The sequence below is a fragment of the Babylonia areolata genome, chromosome 1 (genome assembly GCF_041734735.1).
Source record: "Babylonia areolata isolate BAREFJ2019XMU chromosome 1, ASM4173473v1, whole genome shotgun sequence".
NCBI lineage: Eukaryota > Metazoa > Mollusca > Gastropoda > Neogastropoda > Buccinidae > Babylonia > Babylonia areolata.
This window is the reverse complement of record NC_134876.1, coordinates 27,191,252-27,210,511: the sequence shown is the minus strand read 5'-3', so window position 1 is coordinate 27,210,511 and position 19,260 is coordinate 27,191,252. Positions and strand designations below refer to the sequence as shown.

General features: G+C 42.6%; 1 protein-coding gene across 1 annotated transcript; it reads left to right on the top strand.

The window, feature by feature from the left end:
• Positions 1 to 12: 12 nt before the first annotated feature.
• LOC143291691 (small ribosomal subunit protein uS7m-like) lies at positions 13 to 12,515 on the top strand. The gene is made up of 6 exons (XM_076601716.1): positions 13 to 100; positions 2,232 to 2,402; positions 4,447 to 4,510; positions 9,085 to 9,255; positions 10,651 to 10,788; positions 11,966 to 12,515. The coding sequence occupies exons 1-6, from the start codon at positions 24 to 26 to the stop codon at positions 12,041 to 12,043; spliced, it is 699 nt and encodes a 232-aa protein (XP_076457831.1). The 5' UTR covers positions 13 to 23; the 3' UTR covers positions 12,044 to 12,515.
• Positions 12,516 to 19,260: the final 6,745 nt, after the last annotated feature.

Below are 19,260 nucleotides of genomic sequence, written 5' to 3'. Positions count from 1 at the left end.
TTCCAACAACAGAGACTTCCATCATGGCGACGCCGTGCAGATCGTGGCTGACTCTTCTTACAAATTTTAACGGCCTCAAGTTGCTGACCAGTCCATCACTGTACGTATTGGAAACTGAAGTGTGATTCGAGCGTTATTATTCTTTATAGACCGTATGCTTATTCTGGAATACGTCAAATAAATGTATGGTACAGTTATGATGTATCGTGTATGCTGACCTTCAGTTCTACATCTTGATCACAAGTAGATGTGTGTGTGTGTGTGTGTGTGTGTGTGTTTTGTTTTGTATGAACAATAATTGAGTATCAGTATCAGTAGCTCAAGGAGGCGTCACTGCGTTCGGACAAATCCATACACGCTACTCCACATCAGCTAAACAGCTGCCTGACCAGCAGCATAACCCAACGTGCTTAGTCAGTTTCAGTTTCAGTAGCTCAAGGAGGCGTCACTGCGTTCGGACAAAACCATATACGCTACACCACATCTGCCAAGCAGATGCCTTGAGAAAAAAAAGTAATGATAAATGAGAGTAATAATAATATTAATAATTATAATAATGGTAATGGTAATAATAGAAAATAAAACAAAAAGACAGTAATGATAATAAATAAACTTATAAGTAAATAAATGTAACACACACACACACATGCATAACAGATATGCAACAAACATGCAGTTTAAGAATAAGAATAAGATATCAGATATGATAAACATACATGAGATCACACACACACACACACACACACACACTGCATGCACCCCCCGCCACCGCACACACACACACATACAAAAGTATATGCACCCCTGCATATTCCAATATTCTGTTTTTCCCACAATACAGACAGGCATACACACACACCTTATCCTCTACACACACACACACACACACACACACACACACACCTCTATATACATAGACAATCACAGAGCTCTCCTGACATGTGTGTACATTTACACACTTGCACACGCACACAAACACACAGACGGTCACAAGTGAGCGCGCACACACACAGGCTGCCACTGACTGGCTGCAAGAGGGATGGGAAAAAATCTCTGATGCCAGGAATATGGCGTCTTGTGTGTTGCTCAGTCTGTTGTATTTGGAAAAGCCCACAGAGACTCTGTTCCATTTTGAAGAAATTTACGCAATGTTGGTTTGGAAATGATGCCAATATCCATTTGATTTGCAAAGCATCATGGTCTACATTTCAAGCTAGACTTACGGCTGCTCCCTCTCTCTACCTTTAGTTTAATTTCTTTGAGGCAATCGATGGTGTGATGGCCTTGTGCCTGTTCTTTACTTTTCTGAAGATTTCCAATTTTCCTAAATGTAGGCCGCTCATTGTTGCATTACCAGCTAGTCTCTCAACTCGCTCAATTCTCTTAACACCTACATGTCCCAGGCAGTATGACCATGTAAGTTTTTTAATCTGAAAGTTACGCATTGCCTCATGCCACTCTGGGCTTCCCATTCCACTTTCAGTTTTCTGTATGATGTTCAATAAGAGCATAATTCTGTGTGTTAAGTAGTAGTTGTCAATGTTGTTAATAATTTTGTAAGTCTGTATCAAATCTCCCCTAATCTGCCGTCCCTTCAGAATCAGAGGGTGCAGATTAAAATACTTCAAATAGTTTAATCTTTCTCCATGTGTCATATTCTGGCATTCCTTCAGTATTTTTAGTAGCTCTCCTTTGAACATTTTCAATAGCTGTTGGTTGATATTTCCATGTAGGATACCACACAACATTACCATTTACCAAATCAGGTCTAATAAAAGCCTTGCATAATTTCAAAAGGGTAACCTTATCTTTAAAAGTAATTATCTTTGTAATTCCAATTATTTGGTTAGTTTTATTTATAACTCTCTAAATTTAAGGCCCAAACTAAAGGAAAGTTTGTCATCAAATGTCACTCCTAGATCTTTTTCTTCTTTACACACATTTATGGTTTGAATGTAATTATCAATATTCATAGTGTAGTCATAACTAGGGTTTTGTTTGCCAGTGTGCATGACCTTTCATTTTGATACGTTAAAACAGAGGTTCCATGTATCTGACCATTCTTGCAAATGGTGCACACATTGTAATGATTGTATACATGTGTTGTGCTTTAAGGACCAGTGTATGTAAGTGGTGCACACATTGTATACATGTGTTGTCCTTTCAGGAACAGTGTATGTAAATGGTGCACACATTGTAATGATTGTACACATGTGTTGTTGTGCTTTCAGGACCAGCCCCATCAGGGCCATGAGTCAGTACAACCCCTACTTTCTAGAACCAACAGTGGACAGAGAGGAACTGAAGAAACCCATTGAGGAGAGGGACCTGCGAAGGTTCCGGTCAATCAAAGCTGCTAGGACAGAACAAGTACAGTCTGTCTTCTATGACCCCGTTGTGCAGTGAGTTGATACTCCATGTGCTGTTTTCACAGTGATGATTTGTGCAGTGAGTTGATATTTCATGTGTTGTTTCACAGTGATGATTTGTGCAGTGAGTTGATACTCTGTGCTGTTTTCACAGTGATGATTTGTGCAGTGAGACAGATATCCCATGTGTTGTTTTCACAGTGATAATTTGTGCACTTCGTTGACATTTCATGTGCTGTTTCCACAGTGATGAATTCAGATCATGGGGGATCTTACTGCATGTCTTAGTTTTGATGATGATGTTTTTGTTTGAAGAAATACATGATATTTCTTCATCACATGTTTCAATTTATGTTGATGTGGTAAGGACAAGAGCTCAAGGATCAATGTTATTATTTGGTAAAATATCATTTGATAATGCTCATATCTTCCATCCAATAACATTATAACAATTATCATCAGTGATACTCATGTCACATCAATCTTTAATAAATGGTGCTTATGTCTTCATTATCATTTGGTAAAGTATCATTTGATAATGCTCATATCTTCCATCCAATAACATTATAACAATTATCATCAGTGATACTCATGTCACATCAATCTTTAATAAATGGTGCTTATGTCTTCATTATCATTTGGTAAAGTATCATTGGATAGTGCTTATATCTTACTTCCAGTTATCACCAAATTGTCATCAATTCTGCTCGTGTCTTATACCATTTTGTATCAGTGGTGCTTATAAATATATTTATCAGTTGTTTATATATATATATATATATATATATATATATATATATATATTATTAATGGTGCTTATGTCTTGCATTGATTATCATCAATGGTGCAAAACTGTTTGTCAGTTATCAGTGGGGATCATGTCATATATCAATCAATCAATCAATCAGTCAGTCACTTTATTGTGTGAAACAGTACAGAAATTAGAGAAAATATTTTAAGAGATAGCAACTTTTAAATGTGAAGACAGTCTCTCCATCATTAAATTAAAACACTCACACGAACATGGTGGGAAATAGTTGGGGATGAGGGATGGAATGGCGTTGCACAATCAACATCACAGTAGATTTGTCAACAATATAAATACAAATGATCAACATATGTCACGCTACGGCTGACAGAATGACAGACAGATGGACGAGCGATGACAAAAATTCAACGACGAATCTGTCAGCCCTCTGCACCAGTCGGAACAACCAGATTCCACTTGAAATTATAACATTTATTCAAAAACAAATAAACAAACAAACAAAAATAATATTTGGTATAAATTTACAAACACGAAATTCAACAACAAAACAATACTGACACAACTACCCCTCTCACATGTTTACAAACACACAAAAATATAGTCTGCTGTGCTCAGTCTCTGCCGCTGCAGTCCAAAATACACCAGTGGTCAGGAATGAATGCGATAATGGAGATAGTAAGTTGGGGGATAGCACTTTACTGAACACAGCGACCAAGTACTTCAGCTGACGCTGTTGTCATCATTGTCATCGATGCTGTTGTCACCGCCGCCGCAGAACACATTGCCAGTCCCGCACCATGCAGACCTCCCTCCAGCCCACAGCTGCAACCAGCAAAGTGGAACCGTCCAAACAGGCACAATGGAAAAAAAACAACCCAAGAATGGCAGTGTCAGTTCTGACTTCTGAAAGATGCTGGTCGCACCCAGCCTATCATCCCACTCATCCAACCTGCCGTTACAATAACACATTTGACTTTAACTCGATTTGATTTGATTTATCCCAAAATAATAAACATTATTAATGTTTCTTATGAACACAACCACAATGATAGGAACACATATATTCACGGTTATCATCAATGGTGCTCATGACTTATATTGGATTACCATCAATGGTGCTTACGTCTTACATAAAAAATCATCAGTGTTGCTCATGTATTATATGAAACCAAAATTTTGTTTGGTTCCTCTCTCTCTCTCTCTCTTTCATTTTGTCTGCCTTTCTCCTTCTCTCCTACTCCAGTGCTAAATTCCTCATCCTTTTCACTTTAAGTTTTAAACATTGTGTAATTTTTATTTTTGTTGCAGGAAATTTATCAACCGCATCATGAAAAGTGGAAACAAACGTCTTGCCAGAGAAATTTTAGAACGAGTAAGTTTTTGTGTGGATTTCTGTTTGAAAAGAGAAACAAATGAAATACAAAAGAACTTTCTGCAGGTTTACATTATTGTGTTGTTATTGGTGTGTGTGGAGGGGAGGGATTAGTGGTACTGATTTGGTTATACTTGAGTGAGAAAGCATTTGTGTGTGTGTGGTTTTTTGTTGTTTTTGTGTGTGTGTGTGTGTGTGCATGTGTGTATGTGTGTTTTGTCTTCAATTTAGCATCTCTTCACTATGGTATAAATGATAATAGTTATGACATATTAGATGAATGGAAATGTGAAAAGGAAGTGAATAAGCAGGTGGTGTGTGTGTGTTTGTGTTGCATTCTTTTGTTTAACGTCTCTCCAAAATAGTGATTTTAGTAGAAGTGAGTACAACATATTTGTGCATGCATGCATTCAAGAACAAATATCATGAGAGAGATCATGCTTACTTCCATGGCACTTGCTGTATCATTGATATCTAGCTAATCTCTGGCACAACTAATGCTGGGCTGTGCCAGACCTTGATACCACTTACACCTTGCCTCTCCCCACACATCTCCCCAGTCCTCACCATTTACACCCTGCCTCTCCCTCCACATCTCCCTAGTCCTCACCATTTACACCCTGCCTCTCCCTTCCTCCACATCTCCCCAGTCCTCACCATTTACACCCTGCCTCTCCCTCCACATCTCCTCAGTCCTCACCATTTACACCCTGCCTCTCCCTTCCTCCACATCTCCCCAGTCCTCACCATTTACACCCTGCCTCTCCCTTCCTCCACATCTCCCTAGTCCTCACCATTTACACCCTGCCTCTCCCTCCACATCTCCTCAGTCCTCACCATTTACACCCTGCCTCTCCCTTCCTCCACATCTCCCCAGTCTTCATCATTTACACCCAGCCACTCCAACACATCTCCCCAGTCCTCACCATTTACACCATGCCTCTCCCTTCCACATCTCCCTAGTCCTTACCATTTACACCCTTCCTCTCCCTTCCTACACATCTCCCCAGTCCTCACCATTTACACCATGCCTCTCCCTTCCACATCTCCCTAGTCCTTACCATTTACACCCTTCCTCTCCCTTCCTACACATCTCCCCAGTCCTCACCATTTACACCCTGCCTCTCCCTTCCTACACATCTCCCTAGTCCTCACCATTTACACCCAGCCACTCCATCTCCCCAGTCCTCACCATTTACACCATGCCTCTCCCTCCACATCTCCCTAGTCCTCACCATTTACACCCTGCCTCTCCCTTCCTCCACATCTCCCCAGTCCTCACCATTTACACCCTGCCTCTCCCTCCGCCACTCCCCAGTCCTCACCATTTACACCCTGCCTCTCCCTCCGCCACTCCCCAGTTCTCACCATTTACACCATGCCTCTCCCCACATATCTCCCCTCACCATTTACACCCTGCCTCTCCCTCCGCCACTCCCCAGTTCTCACCATTTACACCATGCCTCTCCCCACATATCTCCCCAGTCCTCACCATCTACACCCTGCCTCTCCCTTCCCCCACATCTGCCCAGTGCATTTTCCCATGTTGTCCACTGCCCCTGCTGGCCTTGCTGGACTGCCTTCTGGACTCTTTTATCATCCTCTTCCTTCTTGATCTCCTACATTATCATGTCTCTTTTTGCTTTCCCCCTTGCCTTGTCCCACCATTCCATCTTTATCGATCCCAGGCCTTGTCTATTGGTTTGGGGTGTGTCCTATTATTTCCTTCAACTTCAGACTTTCTTTTGCTGCAATGACTGCCTCCCTGACTTCCCATTTTCTGCCAGTCTTCAGTTTGAGTTTGTTGGATCTCACAGTACCGTCACCTGAGTCTTCGAGCATGCTAAGAAGTCTTGCCTTCCCTACCTTGTATTCTTCGACAAGGGACTTCAGAGGTAGCCTCAGCTTTGCTTGGTGACAGTAGAGTGCCACGTCAGTGAGACCAGGTGGGACACCAAGCCATTTGCGTGTGTACTTGTTGATCTTTGCCTTAATTGACTCGATTGTGCTACAGCTGATATCATACATCAGGAGAGGCCACAGGAGCTTTGGTATTAGCATTAACTGTAGGTACCACACTTTGTATTTGCCAGGAAGGCCACACTGGTCTGTGATATGCAGGCCTTCTTCTGCTGTCTGCTTGGTTTCCTTTTCTCTTTTTGTGTCTTTCACAGACTCATCATACTATCTTCTAGGGCTCTTGACTGGTTCATCTGACACTGTTGGAATGGCTTGGTTGGCTACAGTGAACGTGACCGTTTCAGCTACCTTTCCTTTACGCAGTGAGAGGCTCCGTGATTTCTTTGGTTTGAAGTTCATCCTGGCTGAGGCAACTGGCTCGTTCAGCCACTTTAATATTTCACGGGCGTCATCCTCTTTTATTGAAGGGACTTGTGTCATCCATGAAGGCTTTCAAAGGAGTTATGTGGTATCTGTTACCGAGGTCAGCTCGATCCATTCCCTTCATTGAGGCCTTCAAGATCACTTCCATTGCCAGCACAAATAGGATTGGAGAAATTGCACAGCCCATGGCTATGCCCACTTCCAGATTGATCCAATTTGTTGTGTATTCCTTGGTGGTGAACCGCATTGAGAAGCCATGGAAGTACTTCTTCAGCATTTCCCTGATGTTCATTGGTACAAGGTGCATCTTGAGGCCCAGTTGTTTCATCTCATGAGGAACTGACCCGTACGCATTTGCCAGATCCAGCCATACCACATCAAGGTTCTTTTTCTCTGCCTTTTGCTCTTTGGATTGCATCCCAAATCATTGTCGCATGTTCTACACAGCCAGGAACTCCTACAATACACTAAGATTGTCATATGCTGTTGTGTACAGAATTGATTTGAGAAGTTGTTTGTGACCCTGTTGACAATATAAAGTGACATCTCTGGTGACACTCAGGTGTAAATCATGTGAGTTAGAGGTTAACTGCAATGCATGGAAGTATGTACCACATGCAGGACAGTGTTTTGCTTGCAGAGTATGCACTTCATGCAGGTACTCATGGAGAAGTGCCTCACATGCATCTCAGTGCCACACTACAGGTCACATCCATGAAAAATTGTAACAGTTGTCAATGCTATTGTCCTTACAACATATTTGAAGTTTGCCTCAAAGAATATGTATGCCTTTCACTACACAAGCAGTCACTGGGCCATAGTCAGAACATTATTTACACATTTCTTGAACATAAACTATTCACAACCGAAACTTTCTCTATAGGCACATGTTCGTGTCACAGTCATCACGCCATATGTCACACAAAGGTGACATGTGTGATATTCCTTGAAGCAGTCACACTAGTCACTGCACAGATATCCACAATGTTCACACATGCACTTTTTGAACTTTCATCAACCACTATCAGTGCTTCTATAGCAGCAGCTAATTGCACTCTCTCCTCTTCATTCAGTAGTAACAGATTGAAATCATCATCTGTTAAACTAAGCGTTGTAAAACTCATCATCAGAAAACTGGTCAGAATCTGAATTTTCTTCACAATCTATTTTCTGTGTACATGTTGCTACACAGCACATCGGCAAAAATGTAGTGGCGGCCACTTTCCCACAACCTTAGGAGGAGGAGTGGGGTGTCCAGCATCTATTCGACTCACAAACACTGCAATGCAAGATACCCAGTCAAGGATATATGACACATGCTGATGACGCGACTCACGCAAAATTCAAAGCACTCACTGCAAGAACCAATTTTCCGTGCCGTAGGAAGGAAAGGGAGAATCCTCTGCTGCACAGTTTTCTGGGCCCCACGAATGAAGGGTGAGAATTCTGTAAACTGGAAAACTGCTGCAGGAATGAAAGAGTTAAAGAATATGAAGAACATCCAGGTATTACAGTATATGTTTTACCTGTGCACTATGTTACAAGTGTGTTACTTGCAGACATTAGATAATATGAAGAACATCTGGTGTTACATGTATGTGTTTTACCTGTGCAGACATTACAAGTGTGTGTTTTACCTGTGCGTATGTTTGAGAACAGATGTGTTTTACCTGTGCAGATGTTTTAGAACAAATATGTTTTACCTGTACAGGCGTTTGATATAAAATGTGTTTTACCTTTGCAGACATTTGAAGTCAGGTGTGTATCACCTTTGCAGATGTTTGATAACATGTGTGTTTTACCTGTGCAGACAATTGAAATCAGGTGTGTATTACCCTTGCAGACGTTTGAGAACAAGTGTGTTTTACCTGTGCAGATGTAGTGACATGAACTCTGCTATGGCTGGACATTGCACGGGAAGTATGCTGAGAGAGTACGTTAAATGCAGTGTGATAGAAATTCAGGAAAACTGTACACATGAGACCATGAGACAGACTCGTCAGTTTGCATTGAGACTTCTGACGAGGTGGTTGTGTTTATTCCCAGCCATTCCTCGGGTAACACAGACATTTGAAGTCAGGTGTGTATTACCTATGCAGACGTTTGAGAACAAGTGTGTTTTACCTGTGCAGACATTTGAAATCAGGTGTGTATTACCTGTGCAGACGTTTGAGAACAAGTGTGTTTTACCTGTGCAGACATTTGAAATCAGGTGTGTATTACCTGTGCAGACATTTGAGAACATGAAGCACATCCAGGTTGAGAAGTACAACAAGGCAGCGAGCCCCGAGGAGAAGGCAGCCATTGAGTGCAACCCGCTGACCATCTTCCATCAGGCCCTGGACAACTGCAAGCCTGTCCTCATCACCACCAAGATTGTCAAGGGCGGCGTAACCTACCAGGTATCTGTGCTGATGATTGATTAGTGATTGGGTCATCACCTGCCAGGTAGCTTTCCTGATGATGGGGATCATCATTTTCCAAAGTGTTACCTTGCAGGTATCTATGCTGATGATTAGGATTATAATTCTCTTAACTGTCACATACCAGGTACTGTGCTTACGATTGATCAGTCATAGGGGCATCACCAAGCAGGTATTTATCCTGATGATCAGGATAATTCTCTAGACTGTCACATACCAGGTACCTATCCTGATGATTAGGGTGATAATTCTCTACACTGTCACATACCAGGTATCTATCCTGATGATTAGTACCTGTACAGATGAGATGACAGTTGTCACAGTGTGGTGATGACTGTTCAGGTACCTGTACAGGTGAGATGACAGTTGTCACAGTGTGGTGATGACTGTTCAGGTACCTGTACAGGTGAGATGATAGTTGTCACAGTGTGGTGATGACTGTCCAGGGACCTGTACAGGTGAGATAACAGTTGTCACAGTGTGGTGATGACTGTTCAGGTACCTGTACAGGTGAGATGACAGTTGTCACAGTGTGGTGATGACTGTTCAGGTACCTGTACAGGTGAGATGATAGTTGTCACAGTGTGGTGATGACTGTCCAGGGACCTGTACAGGTGAGATAACAGTTGTCACAGTGTGGTGATGACTGTCCAGGTACCTGTACAGGTGAGATGATAGTTGTCACAGTGTGGTGATGACTGTTCAGGTACCTGTACAGGTGAGATGACAGTTGTCAGCAGTGTGGTGATGACTGTTCAGGTACCTGTACAGGTGAAATGACAATTGTCAGTGTGGTGATGACTGTTCAGGTACCTGTACAGGTGAGATGACAGTTGTCAGCAGTGTGGTGATGACTGTTCAGGGACCTGTACAGATAAGATGACGATTGTCATAGTGTAGTGATGACTGTGTAGGTACCTGTACAGTTGAGATGACAGTTTTCACAGAGTGGTGAGGTACCTGCGCAGGTGAGATGACAGTTGACAGTGTGGTGATTGCCCTGCTCTCTGTCCAGTACCAGCTGTTAAAGCATTATGCGGTGATGACTGTCCAGGTACCTATACAGATGTAATAATGACTGTCCAGGTACCTATACAGATGTAATAATGACTGTCCAGGTACCCGTATAGATGTGGGGATGACTGGCCACGTATCTATATAGATGTAATAATGACTGTCCAGGTACCTTTTCAGGTGTAATGATGACTGTCTAGGTACCTGTACAGATGTAATGACGACTGTCTAGGTGCTGGTACAGGTGTAATGATGACTGTCCAGGTACCTATACAGATGCAGTGATGACTGTCCAGGTTCCTATACAGGTGTAATGATGACTGTCTAGGCACTTATACAGGTGTATTGATGACTGAACAGGTACCAGTGCCATGCTCTGCCCAGTACCAGATGTTCAAGGCGTCCAAGTGGCTGGTGGAGAGCTGCAGAGACAAGGAACGCAAAATCCCCATGCACACCAAGCTGGCCTGGGAACTCCTCGACGCCTACAGCAATCAGGTAGTGTATGTCCATCTGTCTGTCTGTCAGTCTCTCTGTTTCAACTTCAGTGCTTTGCTGTCTGACTCACTGTGAGACAGAGCGTGTGTGTGTGTGTGTGTATGTGTGTTTTCACATTTGGTTTTCTTTTCATTATGAAATATACTTGAGTAAGAAATTTCATACATAATTACAATTTATTTTACATATGTACACACACACACACACACACACACACACACACACACACACACACACATCACATGCAGTTGCTCAGTGAGGTATGGATGGGATGTGCAGGATTGATGTGTTACTTCAAACATTTTTCATCTACAGTCTGATGTTTGGGTTTGTTTTTTGTTTTGTTTTGTTTTTTGTTTTGGGGGTTTTTTGTGTTTTTTTTGTTGTTTTTTTTTTGTTTTTTTTATATGTTTGTTGATATGGTTGTTGTTTTTTTTGTTGTCTTTTTGGTGTTCATATTTTTTGTTGTTGCTATTTTTTTTTTGGGGGGGGGGTGTTTTTTTTCTTTTTGCATCAGCATTTGTTGTGTGTAGTGTGTTGTTGTGTGCAGCATTCATTGTTCTTCCAGTGTTGTGTTGTGTGTGCAGCATTCATTGTTCATCCAGTGTGGTGTGGTGAGTGTGCAGCATTCATTGTTCATCCAGTGTGTTATGTGCAGCATTCATCGTTCATCCAGTGTGGTGTGTTGTGTGTGCAGCATTCATTGTTCATCCAGTGTGGTGTGTGTTGTGTGCAGCATTCATTGTTCATCCAATGTGGTGTGTGTGCAGCATTCATTGTTCATCCAGTGTGATGTGTGTGTAACATTCATTGTTCATCCAGTATGTTGTGTTGTGTGCAGCATTCATTGTTCATCCAGTGTGTTGTGTTATGTGCAGCATTCATTGTTCATCCAGTGTTGTGTGTGCAGCATTCATTGTTCATCCAGTGTGGTGTGGTGTGTGTGCAGTATTCATTGCTCATCCAGTGTGGTGTGTTGTGTGCAGCATTCATTGTTCATCCAGTGTGGTGTGGTGTGTGTGCAGTATTCATTGCTTATCCAGTGTGGTGTGGTGTGTGCAGCATTCATTGTTCATCCAGTGTGGTGTGTCGTTTGTGCAGCATTCATTGTTCATCCAGTGTGTTGTGTTGTGTGCAGCATTCATTGTTCATCCAGTGTGATGTCTTGTGTTCACAGGGGAAAAGCATCCGGAAGAAGCAGGAGTTACACCGACTGTGTGAAGCCAACAGAGCATATGCCCACTTCAGGTGGTGACCTTGATGGAGAACAAGCCTTTCTGCACTTATTTATGTCTTTTTCTCATTCACTTTACACACACACACACACACACACACACACACACACACACACAAGTATATACTGTTTCCTCATGAAGTATGCACATGGGCCAAAGAAAAAGAGTGTATGGTGTCTTTGGCAGGTTTACATATTGACAGCATAATTATGTTGACTGGGGTAAGAGGATGTGTACAAATAATGTGGAAAAGGACCCTCCCCCACTACCCCCCCACAGGTCATTGAAAGAGAGAACACACAACAGAAATGAAAAACAAAAATACAGGTTTTAATACAAATATTTTTACATGTTGAGGACGTGATTACCTTGTGTCACATGACAGAGCTTATAGTGTTCATCAATAAATGGTATTGTAGAGAGAATGGAAGGGTTGATTGAATGGTTTTTGTCAGTTGTTTGTTTGAGTTCTCGATTATATATAGAAAAACAACAAAAGTATGGTGTGAGGAGGCTTTTTCTGAGAGTTTTTGTGTTTGATGTCATTGGAATGAGATGTGTTGTTAGTGTACAGTCATGTGGAATAGTTGACACTTTTACATGCAATACACACTGAGTGGTTAATACTTTTACATGCAGTATACACTGAATGGTTGACATTTTTACACACAATACACACTGAATGGTTGACACTTTTACATGCAATACATACTGAATTGTTGACACTTTTACAGGCAATACATACTGAATGGTTGACACTTTTACATACAATGCACACTGAATAGTTGACACTTTTACATACAATGGATACTGAATGGTCAACACTTTTACATGTAATACATACTCAATAGTTGACACTTTTACATACAATGCACACTGAATGGTTGACACTTTTACATGCAATACACACTGAATGGTTGACACTTTTACATGCAATACATACTGAATAGTTGACTTTTACATACAATGCACACTGAATGGTTGACACTTTTACATGCAATACATACTGAATAGTTGACACTTTTACATACAATGCACACTGAATGGTTGACACTTTTACATGCAATACACACTGAATGGTTGACACTTTTACATGCAATACACACTGAATGGTTGACACTTTTACATGCAATACATACTGAATAGTTGACACGTTGACAAACAATGCACACTGAATGGTTGACACTTTTACATGCAATACATACTGAATAGTTGACACGTTGACAAACAATGCACACTGAATGGTTGACACTTTTACATGCAATACATACTGAATAGTTGACACTTGCATACAATGCACACTGAATGATTCAACACCAATACATGCAATTCACACTGGATGGTTGACTATTTTACATGCAATACACACTGAATGGTTGACACTTTTACGTGAAATACACACTGAATGGTTGACACTTTTACATGTGGTACACTCAGAATGGTTGACACTTTTACATGCAATGCACACTTAATTTGTTCAACACCAATATATGCACATACTGACATAGATGTGAAGCGCATGGTTCAATACTGATGTGTGTACATAGACATAAACTGAATGGTTCAACACTGATGTGTGTACACAGACAAACTGAATGGTTTGAGTCTTTGACACTGATACAAGTACATAGAGTGTAGACATAAACAGAATGGTTCAACACTGATACATGCACACAGACATAAACTGAATTGTTCAACACTGATACATGTACATAGACATAATGGTTCAACACTGATACATGTACATAGACATAAACTGAATGGTTCCCCACAACCAAGGTCATATCACTATCACCCTCCAACAACCAACAAGGTCACATCACTCTTACCCAGCATGAATCAACAAGGTCACATCACTATTCCCCCCAACAATTAACAGTGTCACATCACTATTACCCTCCAACAAGGTCACATCACTATTACCATCCAACAATGAACAAGGTCACATCACTATCACCCTGCAACAATCAAGGTCACATCACTATTACCCGCCAACAGTCAACCAAGTCACTTCATTATTACCCTCCAATAACCAGCAAGGTCACATCACTATTACCCTCCAACAACCAACAAGGTCAGGACTGTCACTATTACCCTCCAACAACCAGCAAGGTCACATCACTATTTCCCTCCAACAATCAAGGTCACATCACTATTACCCTCCAACAATCAAGGCAACATCACTAGTACCCTCCAACAACCAACAAGGTCACATCACTAGTACCCTCCAACAAGGTCACATCACTATTACCCTCCAACAATCAACAAGGTCAGATCACTATTACCCTCTGACAGCCAACAAGGTAACATCACTGTTACTCTTCAACAACCAACAAGGTCACACCACTGTCACCCTCCAACAATCAAGGTCACATCATTATTACCTCCAACAATCAAGGTCACATCACTATTAAACTCCAACAACCAACAAGGTCACATCACTATTACCCCCCAAAAGCCAACAAGGTCACATCACTATTACCATCCAACAATCAAGGTCACATCACTGTTACCATCCAACAATCAAGGTCACATCACTATTATCCTCCAACAATCATTTGGTCTGCTGTCTGTGACATTATTGCCGAGGGCCATTTGGTCTGCTGTCTGTGACGTTATTGTTGATGGCCATTTGGTCTGCTGTCTGTGTTGAATTGCTAATGGCCAAAAGGTCTGCTGTCTGTGACGTTACTGATGATGGCCATTTGTTCTGCTGTTTGTGACGTTATTGCTGATGGCCACTGGTCTGCTGTCTGTGACGTTATTGCTGATGGCCATTTGGTCTGCTGTCTGTGACGTAATTGCTGATGGCCAAAAGGTCTGCTGTCTGTGACGTTATTGCTGATGGCCATTTGGTCTGCTGTCTGTGACGTTATTGCTGATGGCCATTTGGTCTGCTGTCTGTGACGTTATTGCTGATGGCCATTGGTCTGCTGTCTGTGACGTTATTGCTGATGGCCATTAATTCTGGTCTGATGTCTGTGACGTTATTGCCGAGGGCTATTTGGTCTGCTGTCTGTGACGTTATTGCTGATGGCCATTTGGTCTGCTGTATGTGACGTTATTGCCCGGGGCCATTTGGTCTGCTGTATGTGACGTTATTGCCGAAGGCCATTTGGTCTGTTGTCTGTGACGTTATTGCCGAGGGCCATTTGGTCTGCTGTTTGTGACATTATTGCGGGGGGCCATTTGGTCTGCTGTATGTGACGTTATTGCCGAGGGCCATTTGGTCTGCTGTTCGTGACGTTATTGCCGAGGGCCATTTGGTCTGCTGTCCGTGACGTTATTGCTGAGGGCCATTTGGTCTGCTGTCTGTGACGTTATTGCTGAGGGCCATTTGGTCTGCTGTCTGTGACGTTATTGCTGAGGGCCATTTGGTCTGCTGTCCATTCATTTCCAGTGATTGGCGGCGTTGTGTTGTCCACTGGACAGGAAACGCTGGACTGATTCTCTAAAGCCACCAAGGCACACTCCTCCCTCCCTCTCTGTCTGTCTCCGTTTGTTTTTGTCTGTCTCGGTCTCTTTCTGTCTGTTTGTCTGTTTCTCTTATTGTCTGTCTCTCTGTTTCTGTGTCTTCCTGCCTGCCTGCCTGTATCTCTTTTTCTCTCTGTCTCTTTCTCTCTACTCTTACTCTCCTCTTTTCTACCCGATCCCTTTCTTTTACATTTGAACCAACCAAAGGGAACAATCGAGGTTTCACGAGAAAGAAATATCTCCCTCCTTCCCCCACTCCATCCCCCTCTCCCACCCCCACCCCTCTCTCTCTCTCTGCCTCTCATTTCTTCCTCTCTCTCTGTCTGATGTCTGTTTTCATGGCTTTTAACAAATCAGCATGCCTGGTCAGGTCTGACAGTAGAATCCTGCAGGTCCCTCACCCCGTGCAGTCTGCTGAACAGACGGCGGTCCGGTAGGGATTCACAGTCCATGGATGCTGTTGTATGTGTAGTGGTTTTAGAGACAGTGGATTTCTCCATCAGCATTTGCCAATGCCAGACTTTCTGCATCTTTGGGGTCTATGGCTTTGGTCAGGTGGAAATCTCACTGCGGTCATCTGCTTCAATCTTTTTCTGGCGGTGAGCACGAGAGGTGTGGAGGGAGGGAGGGAGGGGGTACATCATATCTGACAATATCCAATCTAATTGAAGGAGAGGTGTGGAGGGAGGGAGGGAGGGGGTACATCACATCTGACGATATCCATTTTAATTGAAGGAGAGGTGTGGAGGGAGGGGGTACATCACATCTGACAATATCCAATCTAATTGAAGAATTGGTGTGGAGGGAGGGAGGGGGTAGTTCACATATGACAATGAACAATCTAATTGAAGGAGAGGTGTGGAGAGAGGGCGGGGGTATATCACATCTGATAATGAACAATCTAATTGAAGGAGAGGTGTGGAGGGAGGGTTAGGTACAATACATCTGACAATTGACAATTTGATTGAAGGAGAGGTTTGGAGGGAGAGAGGGAGGGGGCACATCACATCTGACAATCTGATTGAAGGAGAGGTTTGGAGGGAGAGAGGGGGTACATCACATCTGACAGTGGACACTCTGATTGAATTATGTTTGGAGGGAGAGAGGGAGGGGGTACATCACATCTGACAATGGACAATCTGATTGAAGGAGAGGTGTGGAGGGAGAGAGGGAGGGGGTACATCACATCTGACAATGGACAATCTGATTGAAGGAGAGGTTTGGAGGGAGAGAGGGAGGGGGTACATCACATCTGACAATGAATAATCTGATTGAAGGAGAGGTGTGGAGGGAGAGAGGGAGGGGGTACATCACATCTGACAGTGGACAATCTGATTGAAGGAGAGGTTTGGAGGGAGAGAGGGAGGGGGTACATCACATCTGACAGTGGACACTCTGATTGAATTATGTTTGGAGGGAGACAGGGAGGGGGTACATCACATATGACAGTGGACAATCTGATGGAAGGAGAGGTTTGGATGGAGGGAGGGGGTTTATCACATCTGACAGTGGACACTCTGATTGAAGGAGAGGTGCGAAGGGAGAGAGGGAGGGGGTACATCACATCTGACAATGGACAATCTGATTGAAGGAGAGGTTTGGAGGGAGAGAGGGAGGGGGTACATCACATCTGACAATGAACAATCTGATTGAATGAGGTTTGGAGGGAGAGAGGGATGGGGTACATCACATCTGACAGTGGACAATCTGATTGAATGAGAGGTGTGGAGGGAGAGAGGGAGGGGGTACATCACATCTGACAGTGGACAATCTGATTGAAGGAGAGGTTTGGAGGGAGAGAGGGAGGGGGTACATCACATCTGACAATGAACAATCTGATTGAAGGAGAGGTGTGGAGGGAGAGAGGGAGGGGGTACATCACATCTGACAATGGACAATCTGATTGAAGGAGAGGTTTGGAGGGAGAGAGGGAGGGGGTACATCACATCTGACAATGGACAATCTGATTGAAGGAGAGGTTTGGAGGGAGAGAGGGAGGGGGTATATCACATCTGACAGTGGACAATCTGATTGAAGGAGAGGTGCGAAGGGATAGAATAGAAAAACTCGATATAGAATTGAAAAATATAATGCATATCTTAACTTTAACCATTCCATTTTCTTTGGCAGATGGCTGCCTTACAAATTATTGATCACAAATGACTAGTAACCTGTTCATGATTAACGAAAATTAACCACCCATATTTATTTTCTTTTTATTGATACTCGTAAGAAATGATTGTGGTGTTCACTTGCTGTGAACGTGCTCTAAGATACTTGACAGTTTGTATTCCTTGACAGCTTGTGTAAGATCTTGAGAAATGAATGATAATACTCCATGATGATAACCAACCGATGTATAATCCATCCGCTTGGCTGTTTCTGTCTGTCAGTCTATTTATGTTTTTTTCTTTATAAATGTCCATTAAGATGTTGTTGTTGTTGTAAAATGTCAACCTGTCAAAGTGGAATTAAAAATGTTTTTAAAAAATGTATTTTTCTGTAAAGCATGTGTAACTGAGGAAGCACCCATTCTCATCAACAACATCTCTAAAAAGAAATATATTTTTGTTTGTCCAATATTTGGAGTGAATCGTGTTGCTACCAACTCTAAATTTATTGTTGTAAAAGAGGGTCTCTGCAAGTACCTCATGTGACTCTTTTTATTCTGCTTGTTTCGTAAAATTCGTGTATGCCTGATATACAGCTTTCCAAAATTATTACATTTGGTATTTAGAAATTTTCTTGGACCATACAGATGTATAGATTTAATTTCTTGGCATTTTACAAGTAGGATTCTCGGCCACTTTGGTGTTCCTGTGTATAATTTCCTGATCCATGTTATCTTAAGAGCATGTATGAAAATTTGCAACATTATGTATCGAGTATTTTCTTTTAATCCCATCTGGTTTCTTATCCCATATCGATGGTTCTTTCTTTATTTCTATGTTTTTATTTCCTTTGTTTGAGTGGCAGCGTGGAGCTGCTTGGTTTCATTGCTGTCAAAGCTGTTGCAGAGGTCAGTGATGGCTGTTGTGAGGTCCTGTCCTCTTTCTTGGCAGTGGTTCAACACAGGTCAGTGGTGGCTGACACAACAAAATCTGTGATGGCTGACAGAGCAAACGTCAGTGATGGCTGACACAACAAAGGTCAGTGGTGGCTGACACAACAAAGTTTGTGATGGCTGACACAACAAAGTCTGTGATGACTGACAGAGCAAAGGTCAGTGATGGCTGACACAACAAAGGTCAATGATGGCTGACACAACAAAGTCTGTGATGGCTGGCTCAATAAAAGCCAATGGTGGCTGACAGAAAAAGTCTGTGATGGCTGACACAACAAAGGTCAGTGGTGGCTGACAGAACAAAGGCCAGTGGTGGCTGACAGAGCAAGGGTCAGTGGTGGCTGACAGAGCAAAGGTCAGTGGTGGCTGACAGAACAAAGGCCAGTGGTGGCTGACAGAGCAAGGGTCAGTGGTGGCTGACAGAGCAAAGGTCAGTGGTGGCTGACACAACAAAGGTCAGCTCCTCTGGCCCCAGGCTTTCCTGGAGAAAGTCATTCAATGTTTCTGTTTCGTCTCTTTCTCTCACTGTATCCCTGCCTGGCACTGACTATCTATCTGTGTTTCATTCTATCTGTGTGTGTGTGTGTGTGTGTGTGTGTGTGTTCGTGCATTCGTGCATGCGCGTCTGTGTGTGTGTGTGTGTGTGTGTGTGTGTGTGTGTGTGTGTGTGTGTGTGAACAATAGGACTAAACGTCCCTC